This window comes from Pelophylax lessonae (genome assembly GCF_965119305.1).
Source record: "Pelophylax lessonae genome assembly, chromosome: 2".
Classification (NCBI taxonomy): domain Eukaryota; kingdom Metazoa; phylum Chordata; class Amphibia; order Anura; family Ranidae; genus Pelophylax; species Pelophylax lessonae.
In genome coordinates this window covers 617,709,592-617,729,144 of record NC_138769.1, presented here as the reverse complement: position 1 = coordinate 617,729,144, position 19,553 = coordinate 617,709,592, and the positions used below count along the sequence as shown (strand labels likewise).

The 19,553-nt window shown below is 45.4% G+C and overlaps 1 protein-coding gene across 1 annotated transcript in view; it reads right to left on the bottom strand.

Annotated features, from left to right (window-relative positions):
- The window catches only part of PARP4 (poly(ADP-ribose) polymerase family member 4), a 351,198-nt gene that overhangs the window by 135,829 nt on the left and 195,816 nt on the right, over window positions 1-19,553 (bottom strand). Inside the window, exon 22 of the mRNA XM_082247633.1 lies at window positions 1,978-2,042. Coding sequence (XP_082103759.1) covers window positions 1,978-2,042 — 65 coding nt within the window. The remainder of the gene's footprint in view (window positions 1-1,977; window positions 2,043-19,553) is intronic.

Here is a 19,553-nt window from a genome sequence, read left to right as displayed (position 1 = left end):
TCTATCTAAAAAGAAAAAAAATTGCCAGGACAAAAGATCCCAGCAAGTGTGGCTATAGCAGAGAGAGGGAGTATACCCCCTTGGACTGCCCATAGGTGTTGCCAGAATTCTTTTTCTGCCTAGTGTCCTACTCCTGTAGGGGGCAGTATAACCCAATGGTTAAAAATACCAGGAGCTGTGTCCGTCACTGAACGAAAGAGAAATACAGTATTTATTTCATGCTGGATTACTGCAAATATGAGGAGGAAATACACAAACACCAAAATTCAAACAACAACAATGCACATGCTGTTTGTTTTTAGACCGTATATATTTTGGCTGTGGTTCTGCTTTAAATATTGATTTGTAAAGGCAAGCAGCCTAAGTACTGAGTTTGACTTGGTATCAGACTCTTGCAACACAATCCCTTACATCACAGTGCACCCCCTACCTTGTGCTGCTGCCAGGAAGAAGCTGGAGGCAGAGCTGGGTATCAGAAAGTGCAGGGTCTGGAGGAGGACCAAAGGAGGACTAGAGTCAGCTGCCAGAGTCTGCTGAATGCTGAGACCAGTGGTGGCGGAAACGAGGGGCTGCTGCGGCTGCACAGAGAAGTGCAGTATCTGGTGGAGGAGTTCTGTCCTTCTGGTTGCCTGGAGTTCAACTTCTATCTTCTGAACCATATTTAAATAAGGCCTTTAACACATTAAAAAGATTAACGTTTCCTCCTGATCTACAGTATCCCACAAAAGTGAGTACACACCTCACATTTTTGAAAATATTTTATATATCTTTTCATGTGACAACACTGAAGAAAGGATACTTTGCTACAAGGTAAAGTAGGGAGTGTACCCTGTATATTTGCTGTACCCTCAAAATAACAACACAGCCATTAATGTCTAAACCGCTGGCAACAAAAGCGAGTATACCCCTACGTGAAGATGTCCAAATTGGGCCCAAAGTGTCTATTTTGTGTGGCTCCCCCATATTTTCCGGCACTGCCTTAATCTCCTTGGTCATGGAGTTCACCAGAGCTTTACAGGTTGCCTCTGGAGTCCTCTTCCACTTCCTCCTTGACGACATAATGGAGCTGGTGGATGTTAGAGACCTTGCGGTTCTCCTCCTTCCATTTGTGGATGCCCCATAGATGCTCAATAGGGATTTAAGTCTGTAGACATGCTTGGCCAGTCCATCACCTTTATCCTCAGCTTCTTTAGCAAGGCAGAAGTCGTATTGGAGGTGTGTTCGGGGTTATGTTGGAAAACTGTACACTCACTACTTTATATTGTAGCAAAGTGTCATTTCTTCAGTGTTTTCACATGAAAAGATAATAAAATATTTACAAAAATGTGAGGGGTGTACTCACTTTCGTGAGATACTGTACCTGATTTGGGACTGCAGTGGAAAGTATTATGCAAGGAAAATGTATTACACTTTTAGTAACTCTCTTTTCAGTTAGGAATGCTAGTTTTACTGAATAAGGGGTCATTCAGTTGGCCAATTAGTCCAACATGCAGAGCCGCTGGCAGATGCATGTGCATCCACCTTGGAGCTGCATGCAGGCAGTCCATAAAGTGGATGTACACACAGCAGCTGCACAGACACATTCACTTGTCAAAGTTTGACATGTGGGCAGGAGCGGTTGCACAAACCTGAATGCAGACCCCAAACCAGACCCCAAACCACAGACAGAATTTCTGCCTAAGGTGCCTTTCCGTGTGCTTAGTTAACCATGTGCCTCATCTTCCCTTATCCTCTTTCTTTTTTCAAGAGTAGCAAGATTAAGATTATGATCAAAGTAGAAGGATGTACACAAATATTTATAAGCTTACAATAAAATTATTTTGCAAAGTGTACTATAGTCAAGGGATTACTAAAAATAGTATTTAAAGTGACATTTTACTTAAATATTATTACACTGAATGACATTTCTACCCCAAGTACAACTAAATGTAGCAAATATCTAATCCCACAAAACCATTGTCAAAGCATTTTCCTTACTTTGATGAATTTTTCAATTTCAGAGTTATCAGCCCGCTTTGGATAGAGATGCAATTCTTTGTAAGCTATGAGAAAGAAACAAAACAGACTAATTGTACAAATATGCAAAATGTGTCATTTTAATGGTACATGGATCAATAATGTCCGCAGACATCAGCATAGAAACTGCTGTAGCTGCTCCCAAGGTAATGCGGTAGACTCCCCTGTTAGCATGACAGCCCTGTCTCACTAGTTATAACTGCAATGGCAGGGGAGGAGGACTACGGGTACAGTGTATGCCCTAGGAACCTAGATTTCATTAGGGCATATAAACAGTGGTGGGATCTATTACATCCGCTCAACACCAATGTACCATTGTTAATAAAGTTATTGTATAAATTCTGAATATCTCAACTTTGCTAGGAAAACAATTTTACTGCACGTTCTCATTTTCCTGAACTAGATCCTACTACTATATCCCAGCTATTTGCTAATTTTGATATTTTATAGTGTTACAATGTTACATCTCATGTTCAACACTTATATTAGTTACTATTGGATCACCGAGATTGTTGATCGAAATGGTCAACTGTTGTACCCTCTCTTTTATGTCCACAATTATTAATAAAGATTTTTGGAAAAAATAAAAAATAAACAGTGGTGGGATTCAAACGTTTTAGTAACCAAAATGTGGAAAAAAGTGCAGCGCTAATAAATACTAGCAATATAAACGTGTATATATATAAACCAAGAAAGGTAAATACAAATAAATAGCAAAATGAATAAAAGTGAACATCAAATCAACAGTCCCATATGTGAAGTGAAAAAAACAGTCCACAACGGTGATAATTGAAGTGCTCACTGGATCCCAACACCAACAAGATATAGAGATATAATGTGCTCACCAGAACGATAGGACTCAAAATGCCATATAGCATATGAGTCAAATCAGCTTGTTGTACAATGGATGGATAATCCGAAAGGGATGACTGAGGTCACTGATGTTGAGGTGAAGAGGTAATAGCAGATATGAACCGTCACACCAGAGAGGCTCTCACTCCGTCAGATGGCCAGAAAGGAACCAAAAAACAAGGGAGCACAAAATAGTGTAACACTGCTAAAATTTTAATTAAATAAAAATACACCAAATTGCACTTACAAACATCTCGTGGTAAAGAGCGTATACAGATGCAAAGGTAGGCTGTCAGCAGCGTGGCCTTGACGCGTTTCAGCATAAATGCTTTTTTCAAAAGATAGTGCCAGCCAAACACCCACAAAAGCCACTTATTTATAATCTAAGTAGTAATAAGTCACCCAATGAGAAGATGCCTACTGTGCAGACACACCAAGCCCAAAATGGCGTCGGCTTGCACTCCAAGCCTCGTTTTCAATGTGGCTATGGATGCCTATTGTGCAGACAAACTGAGCCCAAAATGGAGTCGGCGTGTGTTCCAAGCCTCATTTTCAATGTGGCTATGGAGCACAACATCACTTCCGGGTAAACAGGAAGTGCATCATATGCGGAAGTAACCACATTCCAAGCCTCATGTTCAGATAAACCAGAGGCACAGCATCACTTCCGGGATAGACAGGAAGCAGCATCATATGAGGAAGTGCAGCCGTGCCATACAGAGCAAACAGGATGTGACAACGCAGAGAAAGCACCAATTCAATCAGGGGACAGAGCCAAAAATACTGTATAAAGCACAAATGCAATGCAAATATAAATTAAACCAATACTTAATAAAGGACAATTGCAATGCAAATATAAATTGAATATAACAACATTTGAATAGACAGAGATATACTAAATAAATAATATATCATGAATGAATTAAAACGGTATATATAAAAAAAGGATAAAATGCAATGGCAAGAATATATAAATGCCATAAAATATAAAAACAGTAAAAATATTTTAAAAGCAATATGAAAAATATAAAAATGCCAATTAATTATGAGAAAGAGGATAAAATATCTTGTAGAAAAATAGAAAAAAGGAGATGGTGTGTATAGAACGAGCAAATAGAGGGGACAGTAATAGAATCAATTTAAGATGTATTAATAAAAGCGTTAATGTCCCACTCTATATTAAGTCCGTGAGGATGGTAAGACCGTAATGTGTAGATCCAATAGGTCTCACGTTGTGAAACCCCACGGATCTTAGAGCCACCTCTCCAAGGAGCAGTAAAACGATCAATAACTTGAAAAAGTGTCCCTTTAGGGCTTTTTTGGTGATGTAATAAATAATGTTTATAGACATTATGTTTGTCCTTCCCTTTAATTATTTTAGTGATATGTTCGTTTAATCTAACGTAAAAGGGTCTAATGGTTCGGCCCACATATTGTTTATGGCAGGGGCAGGTCAGTAAGTAAACAACATGAGTGGTGGTGCATGTGGCAAAGAATTTAATTTCATATATGCAACTGGTCACTGTAGATTGAAAAGACAGGATTCTTTTGCTCTGATTGCAATTACACATGCACACCCTGCATTTACGACAGGGGTAGTAACCAACAAGATCCAGAAAAAACTTTGGTCTTGTTGGTTCATCTACCACATTAGGGGCCAACTTATTTCTAAAGGATGGGGCACCTCTGAATGTGACAACTGGCTTATCAGGAAGTACAGGATTCAACACCCGATCATTTTTAAGGATGTCCCAGTGTTTTAGAAAAATCTTTTTAATGGCCTTATGTTGGGTGGAATATTCTGTGAATAAGGACCATTTTGTAAAACCTGGGTCATCTTTTTTAGCAGTGGAACCATTCAATAATTGGGATCTGTCTGTTCGTAATACCTCTTTAATAGTAGATTCTAAAGAGCCCTGTTCATAACCTTTGGTCAGAAATCTCTCTTTAAGGACCTCTGACTGTTGGAGGAATTCATCGTCACGAGTACAATTTCGCCTGAGCCTAATAAATTGGCTTTTGGGTACACCATTCAGCCAAGCCCTATGGTGGCAGCTATCTACCGGTAAGTATGAATTACGGTCGGTGTCTTTGAAGAATGTACTCGTGACAAATTGGTTATTAACCAATCTAATGTTTAGGTCTAGAAAATGAATGGTATTATTACTAGACTCATAAGACAGATGAATGCCCCTTTCATTGGTATTTAAAAGGGACATAAAGGAGTCTAAAGATACAGAATCCCCCTGCCATAGGAGGAGGATGTCGTCTATATAACGAATCCACAAAACCAACTCAGGCCTATTTTGTGGATTGCAATCAGAGCAAAAGAATCCTGTCTTTTCAATCTACAGTGACCAGTTGCATATATGAAATTAAATTCTTTGCCACATGCACCACCACTCATGTTGTTTACTTACTGACCTGCCCCTGCCATAAACAATATGTGGGCCGAACCATTAGACCCTTTTACGTTAGATTAAACGAACATATCACTAAAATAATTAAAGGGAAGGACAAACATAATGTCTATAAACATTATTTATTACATCACCAAAAAAGCCCTAAAGGGACACTTTTTCAAGTTATTGATCGTTTTACTGCTCCTTGGAGAGGTGGCTCTAAGATCCGTGGGGTTTCACAACGTGAGACCTATTGGATCTACACATTACGGTCTTACCATCCTCACGGACTTAATATAGAGTGGGACATTAACGCTTTTATTAATACATCTTAAATTGATTCTATTACTGTCCCCTCTATTTGCTCGTTCTATACACACCATCTCCTTTTTTCTATTTTTCTACAAGATATTTTATCCTCTTTCTCATAATTAATTGGCATTTTTATATTTTTCATATTGCTTTTAAAATATTTTTACTGTTTTTATATTTTATGGCATTTATATATTCTTGCCATTGCATTTTATCCTTTTTTTATATATACCGTTTTAATTCATTCATGATATATTATTTATTTAGTATATCTCTGTCTATTCAAATGTTGTTATATTCAATTTATATTTGCATTGCAATTGTCCTTTATTAAGTATTGGTTTAATTTATATTTGCATTGCATTTGTGCTTTATACAGTATTTTTGGCTCTGTCCCCTGATTGAATTGGTGCTTTCTCTGCGTTGTCACATCCTGTTTGCTCTGTATGGCACGGCTGCACTTCCTCATATGATGCTGCTTCCTGTCTATCCCGGAAGTGATGCTGTGCCTCTGGTTTATCTGAACATGAGGCTTGGAATGTGGTTACTTCCGCATATGATGCACTTCCTGTTTACCCGGAAGTGATGTTGTGCTCCATAGCCACATTGAAAATGAGGCTTGGAACACACGCCGACTCCATTTTGGGCTCAGTTTGTCTGCACAATAGGCATCCATAGCCACATTGAAAACGAGGCTTGGAGTGCAAGCCGACGCCATTTTGGGCTTGGTGTGTCTGCACAGTAGGCATCTTCTCATTGGGTGACTTATTACTACTTAGATTATAAATAAGTGGCTTTTGTGGGTGTTTGGCTGGCACTATCTTTTGAAAAAAGCATTTATGCTGAAACGCGTCAAGGCCACGCTGCTGACAGCCTACCTTTGCATCTGTATACGCTCTTTACCACGAGATGTTTGTAAGTGCAATTTGGTGTATTTTTATTTAATTAAAATTTTAGCAGTGTTACACTATTTTGTGCTCCCTTGTTTTTTGGTTCCTTTCTGGCCATCTGACGGAGTGAGAGCCTCTCTGGTGTGACGGTTCATATCTGCTATTACCTCTTCACCTCAACATCAGTGACCTCAGTCATCCCTTTCGGATTATCCATCCATTGTACAACAAGCTGATTTGACTCATATGCTATATGGCATTTTGAGTCCTATCGTTCTGGTGAGCACATTATATCTCTATATCTTGTTGGTGTTGGGATCCAGTGAGCACTTCAATTATCACCGTTGTGGACTGTTTTTTTCACTTCACATATGGGACTGTTGATTTGATGTTCACTTTTATTCATTTTGCTATTTATTTGTATTTACCTTTCTTGGTTTATATATATACACGTTTATATTGCTAGTATTTATTAGCGCTGCACTTTTTTCCACATTTTGCTATTCACAATTTTCTTGTCAGTTGTTTGGTGTAGCAGCTTTTTTATGGTTAGCGCAATATTTTTTGCTTTTCACGTTTTAGTAACCAGTTCTGACTTTCAAGCATGGTGTAATTTGTTTTATCTGTCAGTTAGGGGACCGATCTGTCTGCCGCAATGTCGCAGTCCCGCTAAAAATCGCAGATCACTGCCATAATTTATAAAAAAATAAATAAAGAAAAATTACATAAATCTTTTCCCTAGTTTCTAGACGCAATAACTTTTGCGCAAACCAATCAAAATACGCTTATTGGGATTGTTTTTGTCGCTTTATTTGTTTATAGTGCAAAAAATATAAATCGCACAGGTGATCAAATACCACCAAAAGAAAGTTCTATTTGTGGGAAAAAATGGACACCAATTTTATTTGGGTACAGCGTTGCACAACAGCGCAATTGTCAGTTAAAGTAACAGTGCCGAATCGCAAAAAATGGTCTGGTCATGAAGGGGGGAAATCTTTTGGTATATAACTGGTTAAATTAAAAGCAGGGAGTTCGTACATCAGTAAGTGGTGGTGGACACAGCAACCTTCCCCCTTCCCCTGTATGGAGAGAGAGAGAGAAAGAAAAAAAAAAGAGGGAGGCAGGGAGAGAGAGGGGGGGGGGGAGAAAGATGGATGAAGGGAGGAATAGAGAGAGGGATGAAGGGAGGGAGAGAGAGAGGGAAAGAAAAAGGGATGAAGGGAGGGATAGAGAGAGAGAGGGAAAGAAAGAGGAATGAAGGGAGGGAGAGAGAGAGAGAGAGGGAAAGAAAGAGGGATGAAGGGAGGGAGAGAGAGAGAGGGAAAGAAAGAGGGATGAAGAGAGGGAGAGAGAGGGAAAGAACGAGGGATGAAGAGAGGGAGAGAGAGGGAAAGAAAGAAAGAGGGATGAAAGGGAGGGAGAGAGAGAGGGGGAAAGAGAGAGGGAGAGAGAGAGAGGGGGAAAGAAAGAGGGATGAAGGGAGAGAGAGAGAGAGAGAGAGAGAGAGAGAGAGAGAAGGAGAGAGAGGAGAGGAATGGGGAAAGGGAGAGACTCACCAAAGCATCAGTTTGTGTCTGCTCTGAGGTCTTCTCTCAGGCAGTTTCCCTTCTGCAGTGGCCACACTGTGATGATGCAGGGAGGAGGTGGGTGGAGCCAGAAATTCAATAATAGGGGCGGAGGAGGATATTCCTTGTCTGGCTCTGCATGCTGGGTCCTCTCCTCCTCAGCACATCACTGGTTGCTAGACGCCAGGCAGCTGGCCATCCTAGAAACCAGTGTAGAGCACAGATACCGGCAAATGCTGAGGATCCCCAAATACCGGCTGAGCCGGTAAATTACCGGCTGGGTGGCAATAACCGAGCAGCCCGATCTCTGGCTTGCACCGGTTCTGAGAACTTGCGAAATGTTTGTAACAGGTTCCAACGAACCGGTGCAAACCGGCTGAATCCCACCACTGCATATAAACATGCGCTGAAGTCCTAACGGATTAAAAAGTAGTAGTTTCTATTTAGACAAATTTAAAAGTAGTACATACTCAAGCCCAATGCAACAAGACTCACTACCAAAATACTACAGTACATCACTATGCTTATATTCTCAATGCTGCCTGTCTGCCTGTCTATTCTAAATAATTATTAGAATAATAGACAATATTCAAAACCATAGACAGGCAACATTGGGAATATGAGCATGATGGTGTAGAATTTTACCATTTGTGAGTCTTGCTGTATTGGGCTTGAGTATGTACTATTTTATGATTGTCTAAATAAAAACTACAATTTTTAATTTAGTATATGCACTTTATGGCTCTTTCCAATTTCTTAAAAGTGCATTACTTTTTTCCTATATACAATCACTAATGGACAATATGGAAATAGTTTGATTCAGAGACTCAATCAAAGAAATATAGAAGAGTTTTTTTCTCTCTTTTTTCTCGAATGTCTTACTATATCCATGTGTTTTTAGTTTTATGTTTGTGTGTAACTTTTGTGTGTAACTTTTAAATACAGAACTATAATCTAGCTAGGTTTGTCCTAAAAATGTTTAAATTCACTTACTGACTAACTCTACTTCTAGAAGTATGTTCCTAGCATCAACTTCTCTTTCAGTAATATAATACTTTCTAAGATTTGTTTTCTCCTGCTAGTTTGAGGTCATATCCATGTGTTCTTGATCTTAGCTTTGTATTGAACATACTGCCCTCCTGAACCCGATTCCCACTATTGTTATCCTTTTTACATTATTTAGTTCCTAATGGGAAAACGTGCATGTAGTAATTTGTCCCATCTTCCTAGGTATCCTAAAACAGTAGCATTGATGTAGGACAAGGCATCCCCCTCCCCTCAGCTACTTAAAGTCTGTTCCATTTTGCAGTCTTCAGCTTGAAATTTTCATTTTTATAACATGTACGCCTCTGGAATAGTGGAACAGCAAAAGACTTCAAAAAGTCTGCATCTGTACAATTGTTTGAATATACAGTTTGAGAAAAAAAAAAGACATTGTGATTTGTTTATTCCTATCATATTCGCCTGACAGAGTCTTGACAAATAAAGAGTACACACAGTTCAGTTTTTCAGACTTGTTGCTCTGAAATACACACTCTAATTTATATATTTTAGGAGGATCAAACCTGCCTAGTCTCTCCATTTTCATTGTTCACTTACATTGTGTGTTGCATGTCTGTACAATATTTCTGGCTCTTGACTGACCTAATAAAACCTGCATTTTTTTAAATCTTAATAAAATATGCCTCATCTCTTTGTCTGACATAGTGGCCATTGGCCAAGTAAACAAGCTTGCTTAATAGGCAACAATGTTCTACAATATTTAGGGCTGGCTTGTATGTAAAACTATAACCTTACTGTTTTTTCTTGAAAAAAAAAAAACTCTTACAATGCTGTTTTCCAGCTACTGTGTGGAATTTTTTTTTTTTTTTTCCCTGGGTAAACTGGTTGAATTTTGATCCATCTTTGGACAGCTTTAGGCCTCCCCCAAGCATTTTCAACCAGGGTGCAGTGACAGAAATAGGATTTTTCCTTCAACTTACCTGTAAAATCCTTTTCTTGGAGTACATCACGTGACACAGAGCCGGTAATAATGACTATCAGGGATATACTCTACCTTTAGATGATTGGACACTGGCAACCCATAGACAGGAAGTTGCTCCCATATAACCCCTCCCATACAGGAAGAACCTCAGTTTTTGAAGCAAGCAATAAAGATCCCAGAAAAGAGGGGAGGGACCTCTGTGTCCCGTGATGTACTCCAAGAAAAGGATTTTACAGGTAAGTTTAAGGAAAAATCCTATTTTCTTTATTGTACATCACGGGACACAGAGCTGGTAATGCCTATCTGGGATTTCCTAAAGCAGTGCCCATGAGGGGAGGGGACACAGTAACCCCACAATTGCCCCTGGGCAAAGAAAGAGCGTATACTGTTGCCTGAAGTATGCTACTTCTAAATTGAGCCCCTTCTCGGGCTCCTACATCCACTTGGTAAAACTTTGTGAATGTATAAACTGAAGACCAGGTAGCGGCTTTGGAAATCTGACCCATAGACACCTGATGATACACTGGCCGTGAAGCACTTACCCTCCTGGTAGAGTGAGCTTTTAACCTAAAGGGTAAAACTTTACCCTTTAAGCCATATGCCTGAGCAATAACTTGACAAATATATTTGGAAATAGTGGAACTAGATGCCACTTGGCCTTTATTAGGCCCTTCTGGCAGGATAATGAAAGCATCAGTACTAAGAATTAGTGCTGACATTTTTAAATAGACTTTGACTGCTTGTACTACATCAAGAGAATACAACAATTTCTCCTCCATAGTCTGAGGACTCGAAAAAAGGAAGGTAGAACAATATCTTTGTTTCCATGAAAACCGGAAACTACCTTAGGCAAAAATCCCAGATGAGGGCATAAGACCACCCTGTCCTGATGAAGGATCAAAAATGGCTCTTTGCAGGAAAGGGCTGCCAATTCTGACACCCTTCTGGCCGAGGTTATGGCAACCAAAAAATTGGATTTTTGTCTTACCCTAAAATCCTTTTCGCTGAAGTTCATTGACGGACGCAGTCTCTGATCCATATCAGTAGGGTTATGCTGCCCCATACAGGAGTAGGACACTAGGCAGAAAAAAGTTCTGGCTACGCCTATGGGCAGTCCCAGGGGGTATACCCTCTCTCTTCCTGCTAAAGGATGTCAGTTTTGTATCAAAGCAGTGTAAGAGAAAAATAATACCAACCCAACTCAAAAAAAGAGAGACGGGTACTGCGTCCGTCAATGAACTTCAAACAAAAGGATTTTATGATAAGACAAAAATCCAATTTTCTCTATCGTTCATTAATGGATGCAGTCTCTGATCCATATCAGTAGGGAAGTCCCAAAACAGTGCCATAAAATGAGGGGTGGGAAAAGCAGAAAAATAAGTCCCCAAGGCCAAACATAGCCAAACAGGCAACATAGGACTCATCAGAACAACAAGATGAGGCCCACCAGAAAAAAAAAACATTAAACACCCTCAAGGAAGGCTAAAAAGCCTCCTAGCACATCTACCTTATAAAATTTTGTGAAGGTATAAACCTTGCAAACCTGAAGCACAGATGCTTGAAGGCAAAAAGCCCAGGAAGCACTAAGCGCCCGAGTAGAATGCGCCTTAACAGGGAAAGGAGGAACCTGACCCTTAATAGAATACGCCTGCAACACTGTCTGTCTGATCCATATGGAAATAACGGAATTTTTGTAAAATCTTACCTGTAAAATTCCTTTCTCTGAGTCCTCCGACAGTCACCGCCCCTTCATATTCGTCACAATAGGGTTATTGACCTTTGCTCCGTAGGAGTGGCTAGACAACAGAATATGTTAATATCAAAGCTTTTAGCATACCCCACCCCCAGGGGGTGGTCCCCTCAGTCAATACCCTCCTGCTTCCTGCATTCCTACCTCAGTTTCAGTAGCATAGCAGTAGAGTACATAAACAAAACCCCAAAAGAGGGGCGGGGGCGGCGACTGTCGGAGGACTCAGAGAAAGGAATTTTACAGGTAAGATTTTACAAAAATTCCGTTTTCTCTTACGTCCTCTGACAGTCGCCGCCCCTTCATATTCGTCACAATAGGGACGTCCCAAAGCAGTGTAGACATGAGGGGTGGGAAAAAAAAAAAACAGCCGAGCCTAAGGCAACGCAATACCCACATCAGAGAAAAGAACCTTACCAAAGGAAGGAAACCAACTGGGCAACATGAAAAAACCTTGCTCAACAGGAGCAAAAACCCAGGAAAGAACAAGTAACCTAGGGGTAAAAATACCCCAACAGCCAAGGACCCAAACAAAGGACCCTAAGTCACTGCCGCACTAAGAACTTTATGGCCAAAGGAAGCATCTGCCGATGCCTGAACATCCACCTTGTAGAATTTTGAGAAGGTGTGAACGGACGACCAAGTCGCCGCCTTACACACCTGGGCGACAGAAGCCCGATGAGGACAGGCCCAAGACGTACTCAGAGATCTTGTAGAGTGCGCCTTCACAGGTATGGGAGGAACTTTCCCCCTCAAAGCATAGGCCTGTTCAATGACCTGCCTGATCCATTTGGCGATGGTAGAGGCCGACGCCGCCATGCCCTTCCGAGGCCCCTCTGGAAGGACAAAGAGAGTATCCGTCTTGCGAAAGGATTCAGTCGACGACAGGTAAACCCTGATCGCCCGAACAACATCCAAGGAATGCAAAGCCACTTCCTTTGGATGTTTAGGCTTTGCGCAAAGCGAAGGCAAGACAATGTCCTCATTGAGGTGAAATTCCGAAATCCTTTTCGGAAGGAAAGACGGGTTAGGACGCAAGACCACCTTATCCAAGTGAACCACTAAATACGGAGATCTGCAGGACAAGGCAGTTTGCCACCAAAAAGGCGACCTTCTTGGACAACATAGACAACGAGATCTCCCTGATTTTTTCAAAGGGAGCCCGTTGTAACACGGACAGAACAAGATTCAAGTCCCATGGAGGCAAAGGCTCCCTCCTAGGAGGGACCAGATGCCGCACCCCTTGAACATAGGTGCCAACTAAAGAATTAGACGCCACAGGGCGCTGAAAGAGAACGGCCAGAGCAGAAATCTGACCCTTAATCGTGGCCAAAGCCAAACGCTGGTCCACGTCCGTTTGAAGAAAAACCAACACCCTTGATACCGAGTATGAACGAGGGGAATACCCCCTGGACTCACACCAGGCAAAATAGGCCTTCCAAGTACGGTAGTAAACCTTCCCCGAAGAGGACTTTCTAGCCTTAATCAAGGTGTGAATGACCTCAGGGGAGAGACCCCTATCCTTCAGGATCTGGGTTTCAACAGCCAGGCCGTCAAAGCCAGCGACTGTAAAGCAGGATGGAATATCGGCCCTTGAGACAGGAGATCGTCTCGAAGAGGCAGACGCCATGGAGCGTCGACCGCCAGATTCACGAGGTCTGCGTACCAAGACCGGTGAGGCCAATCTGGTGCCACCAGAATCACCCTGTTCGGTTCCGAGGCCAACCTCCGAAGGAACCTGGACAGCAGCTGAATCGGTGGAAAGGCATACATCAGACGATACTGATGCCAGGGCGCCACCAACGCATCTGAGGCGTCTGCCCGCGGATCGCGCGTCCTTGCCACGAACCTTTCCACCTTGTTGTTCAGATGAGACGCGAACAGGTCCACATCTGGGGACCCCCACTTCTCGCACAACATCAGAAAGAAATCCGGGTGAAGGGACCATTCTCCCTGGTCCAGGGTCTGGCGGCTCAGATAATCCGCCTGCCAGTTTTCCACCCCCGGAATGTGAACAGCAGATATCGCCGGGACGTGCGTCTCGGCCCAAGACAGAATGTCGGCCACTTCCCGAGCCGCTCGGGCACTCCTGGTGCCCCCTTGGTGGTTGATGTAGGCCACCGCTGTGGCATTGTCCGTCTGCACCCGAACCGGACGGCCCTGCAGCCTGTCCGACCAACGCCGAAGGCAGAGATTTATTGCTCGAATGTTGATCGGAAGGGAGGATTCCTCCTCCGACCAAGTTCCCTGGGCAGACAGAACGCCCAGAACACCACCCCAGCCCGACAGGCTGGCATCCGTGGTGATCACCGTCCACGACAAAGGACGGAAGGACTTGCTCCCCGACACCGCCGGGGACTGGAGCCACCACAGCAGGTCCCTTCTGGTGCGATGACTCAACTAAATCTGGAGATCCAGAGATTGCGGTTGTCCGTCCCACCTGGCCAAAATCTCCCTTTGGAGACCCCGCGTGTGAAACTGGGCAAAGGGTATCGCCTCGAAAGCCGAGACCATCAGTCCCAGACACCTCATGCACGTCCGGAGGGACGAGCACTGAACGTCCCTGAGGGACCCGACTGCTTCTTGAAGCTTCCGGAGCTTGTCTTCCGGCAGGAAGACCTTCGCCTGAACAGAGTCCAGGATCATTCCCAGGTAAGGAAGACGAACCGACGGACACAGCGTCGACTTTGGAAAATTTATCGTCCAACCAAACTCTTGCAGAGTCTGCATCGTAATGGACAGGTCGTTCACCAGGCCCTGACTGGTCGCAGACCGAACCAGAATGTCGTCCAGATACCCCAGGATCGAGATGCCCTGGGCTCTCAACAAAGCCAGAACCGGCGCAAGCACCTTGGTGAAAACCCGCGGAGCGGAGGCGAGACCAAAGGGCAACGCCACGAATTGGTAGTGATCCTCCGCAATGGCGAATCGAAGGTACTGCTGGTGACCCTCGAAAATAGGGATGTGAAGGTACGCATCCTTCAAGTAGATGGAGGCCATGAATTCCCCCGGGAACAGGGCAGCCACCACCGAGCGCAGGGATTCCATGCGGAACTTGCGAACCCGCACAAAGCGGTTCAGAGCTTTCAAGTTCAGAATCGGACGTACCTTGCCCTCCTTTCTTGGCACAGTGAACAGATTTGAATAGAATCCCCGAAATCTGTCCCGATGAGGCACCGGAATCACCACTCCCTGAGCCCGCAGGTCCCGCACCGCCAGGTGCAGATCCCGCAAGCGCTCCGGAGACAGCTGAAGGTTTGAGGGAAAAAACCTGCCCGCCGGCCGAGAGAGAAACTCGATCTTGTATCCAGATCGAACGATTTCCTGAACCCACCTGTCCCGAACGCGGGCCAGCCAGGGTTGAAGAAAACCGAGCAAACGTCCCCCCACCCCAGAACTGGGTGAGGGCGTCCCTTCAGGCCGCATTGTTATGGGCAGCGGACCCGGACTGGCCAGACTTCTGCTTACCTGCCCACGGCTTTTTCTGGGAGCCTTGTCCCTTGAAGGGCTTACCCTTATAGTGCGACCGAAAGGCACGAAAGGACCCCTGAGAAGGTCTAAACGAAGCATTCTTCTTACCGCGAACAAACCTAGACTTGTGAGTCTGGGGCAAAAGAGTACTCTTACCCCCAGAAACACCCTTGATCAGAGTATCCAAGGATTCGCCAAAAAGGCGAGAACCCGCGTAAGGCAAATTAGCCAAAGTCTTGCGAGAAGATTGGTCAACAGACCAACATTTCAGCCAGATCAGGCGACGGTTCAACACCGCCACACTCTGCAGACGCGCAGCCAAAGGGACCATATCTAGGTCCGCATCACACAAATACATGACACCCTGATGAATCTGATCCACCATAGCCAATGTCGACGACGAAGCAGAGTCAGCCACCAGAGCGCGCCTGAGCACCTGCGTCCAATCGGCAATAGCCTGGGCTGCCATAATGGAAGCAAAAATAGGCTTCAGCATAGAGCCCGCAACCGTATAAGAGTGACGGGCCAGAGACTCCAATCTCCTGTCCGTAGGGTCCCGGAACACCGGGGTATCCTCAGCAGGAATCGCAGTGGATTTATTCAAAATCGCCACCGCGTGATCCACCTGAGGCGGCACACACCAACGCTCATCAGTAGCTGGTGTAAAAGGATAACGCAGCTTGAACCTACTCGGCACAGCAAAAGGCTTCTTTATGTTGCGCCATTGCTCCTCAACAGCGCGCTGAAATTCCGTAGAGCAAGGAAAAACCTGCGACGTTTTGCGTTTTCTCTGCTTTCCATAAGAGGACATCAAAGCAGGAGGACATGGTTCATCCTGCAAATGCAGCGTTTGTTTGATAGAAGCAACCAACTCATCCATGAGTGCAAGCTCTTCAGACGAGCCAGGGGGAGAATTATCAACCCCTTCCACCTCAGCCTCCCCTTCAGACCCCGCAAGGTCTAGAGAAGAACGAGACCCTGAGAAGGGCACTCCAGCCATAGCATCCCCATCGCCCTCTGAATCAGAGGAAATTGACACTCTGGGCCTTTTTGTGGATCGATCAGCCACCAGCATCTGCACCTGAGCAGCAAGGTTAGCCACAACAGTAGCCAGATCAGCCCCCTCGGGGGAAGCAGCAGCAGCCCCCTGGCCCCCTACCAAGGAGGGAGGAAACTTGCTTTCCTGAGAATCCATGCCCCAGTAACTAAGGAAAAAAAGGAGTACTGCCCCTTTAAGGTCGCGGCGATCGCAGCCCACCGCACTCACAACACACTGACCCACCGGGCTAGGAATACAAAGGCAAGGAATACAGGAATGGAAGGTAAAACCTGGAGAGGTCACACAGGCTGCTGCTTCATCGATCGCTGTCCTCAGAGCAAAAGGAAGTGATGCGAGACTGACCGCCCTCATAAAGCCTATGTAAGGCTACACAAACATGGCCGCCGGCCGAGGCTGTAGAGGCAGAAAACACCGACATGTGGCCCGCGCGATCGCCGCCAAAATGGCGGCGTTTGGCGCCACAACTGCGCTTTCACCACACAGGATCGGCCAGCACAAAACTGTCACAAAAAAATGGCGGACCGCAGCAGCGGTCGCCGCACAGTGTGCCCACAACATGTCTCACAATCATGTCCTTCACAGCACACAGCATGTCACACAGCCTGTTACACAGAGCAGAGCAGGAGAGCCCCCCCCCCTTGCAGCCCACAGAGAGCAGCTATACTGCAGGGAGCTCAACATTAAGCACAGACATGCAGGGTCCCACGGTCCCACAGTCCCAGACTGACACCCAAGACAGACAGGTCCCCACACAGAAATACACTTACCATGCGGATGGCGTGGGGAGCCTGTACAAGCGATCAAACCGCTGTACTAAGGACAGGGAGAGTCGCAGCCAGGACGCAGTGGAATTGCGGAGCGAAACCGCATGGCGTCCAGTGAGGTAGCCACCTCACCGCAGCATCCCCGCAGCGGACAGGGAAGGGTCGTTCATATTTGCCAGGTAAACCTAGCTGAACGCTCGATGGCAGGCTGGGAAGCCACTGGCCCTGAACCCCGGGTAACCAGGGAGGCCAGCCCGAGACCCAGCACCGCACGATCATCTTCATCAGAAGACCTAACTAGTGCTGAAAATAAACAGCTAAGTAAAGAAAGAGAAAAAAACTCCAAAGAAAATCAAAAAGAGAAAAGAAGCTGAGACTGAAAAGCCCCAGCACAGGAAACGTCTAACCTACTCCTGAGCTAGACAATTGAAACTGAGGTAGGAATGCAGGAAGCAGGAGGGTATTGACTGAGGGGACCACCCCCTGGGGGTGGGGTATGCTAAAAGCTTTGATATTAACATATTCTGTTGTCTAGCCACTCCTACGGAGCAATGGTCAATAACCCTATTGTGACGAATATGAAGGGGCGGCGACTGTCGGAGGACGTAAGAGAAACCTAGTGTTGCACCCCCTGGATGAAGTTACGCACCAGGGAATGGGTGGCCAATGGTCTTTGGAAGAAGATTGCCAAGGCCGAGACATGACCCTTGATAGTACTTAAGGCCAACTTTTGATCAACACCTCGTTGAAGCCAAGATCCGAGCCACCGAGTAAAATCGAGGGGGAGCACCAAGAGACTCACACCACGCAATGTACGACTTCTACGTACGATGATAAATCTTCCTAGAAGTCGCCTTCCTCGCTCTAAGCAGAGTGGGAATCACTGAAGCAGACAATCCCCTGTCCTTCAGCACCTGGCTTTCAACAGCCAAGCCAACAAAGCCAACAAAGCCAGTGACCATAAAGCAGGATGGAAGATTGGCCCTGGAGACAATAGATCCTCACTTAGGAGGAAGTCTGCGATTAGCCTGACCAGGTTGGCGTACTAAGATCGGCGAGGCGTGTTCGGAGCCACAAGAATGACTGGAATCCCTTCCGCCTCAAACCTGTGAAGAAGTCTTGGCAGCAACTTCAGAGGAGGAAAGGCAGACAGCAGCCGATACTGACCTTGGGCCATCCGTGATCGCTCTTACATGATTATGCATGCGTCACCCTTGCGCAGGTGACCACACGAAACTTCTCAGTGTCGTTCATGTTGAACTTAGTATATGTTCTTGCCTACGACAGAACCCATGGTGCTACCAGTGCATCTGCCAGAGGGTCCTGGGAGCGGGCCACAAACCTCTGCACTAGCCTGTAGATGCGACGCCAACAGATCCACGTCTAGAGTGCCCCAACAAAGGCACATGTCAGAGAAACGGCCATGCTGCAACTGGCAACTCCACCAGTACTTCCAATGGCCACAATGGACTCAGGCCATAGACTTATTGTCAGTGAAATGGCTGTGCTGCAACTGGCAACTTTGCCAGTACTTCCCATGGCCACAATGGACTCAGGCCATAGACTAATGCACTGGCCTATAAAAGGACTCTGCTCAGCCCATCAGATTGCTGGATTGTCTTCAGCTCTTCCTGTTTCCTGAGCACTGCTACTTCCTGGATTCCAGTTTGACCCGGCTTGTTCCTGATCTGTCTGCTCTCTCTCCTGGCTTTGACCCTCGGCTTCGTCTGACCATCCCTGCTCCAGTTTGGCTCTCCCGTTTTCTGATCTCGGCTTGGCTTACGGACTTGCTTCCTGTCTACCTGCCCTCCAGTACCTGATCTTGGCTTTTCCACGGACTGGTCTGCTTCTGGCCTTCCTGCTATACCTTTGGCTTGCACCTGTTGCAGCTTCCTGCCGAGCCGTGTGTTTGACCCCCGGTCGGTCTTACACCTACTGCTTGGTTGTTCCTGGTCCCTCCTTGGACTGTCCAGTGTATTCCTGCCCAGCACTCTGCTAGAGACCGCCTGTCTACCAACAGGACCCTGCCGGCAACCAGTGCTTCTGTGGGCGCTACACCCTCTGTCTCAACCCCAGGGGTGTGCCGCACTCAGCCGCAAGGGGAGCCCTCTCTGCATCTCGGCCTCGGATCAGGTACGTGACAGCACAACTGCTGGAACACCTCCGGATGCATCCAATGCCTGTCGACTGAGGTAATCCGTCTGCCAATTACCCACACCTGGAATCTGCCCAACGAAGAATGCCTGCTACTTCCAAGACCGCAAAGACACCCTTGGTGCCCCTTTGGTGAATGACATAAGCCACATAAGTCGTGTCATAGTCCAACTGAATGCGCCCTGGACAGCTGCAGGTGCCCAGTCCAAAGAACTAGGCAAAGCCGGAGTGCTCTCAGCTCCAGACCATATTCCCTGAGCAGAGAACCTGCCGAGGACTCCTCCCCACCCGGACAGGCTTGCATCTGTGGTACAATTGTCCAGTGTAAGGGGAGGA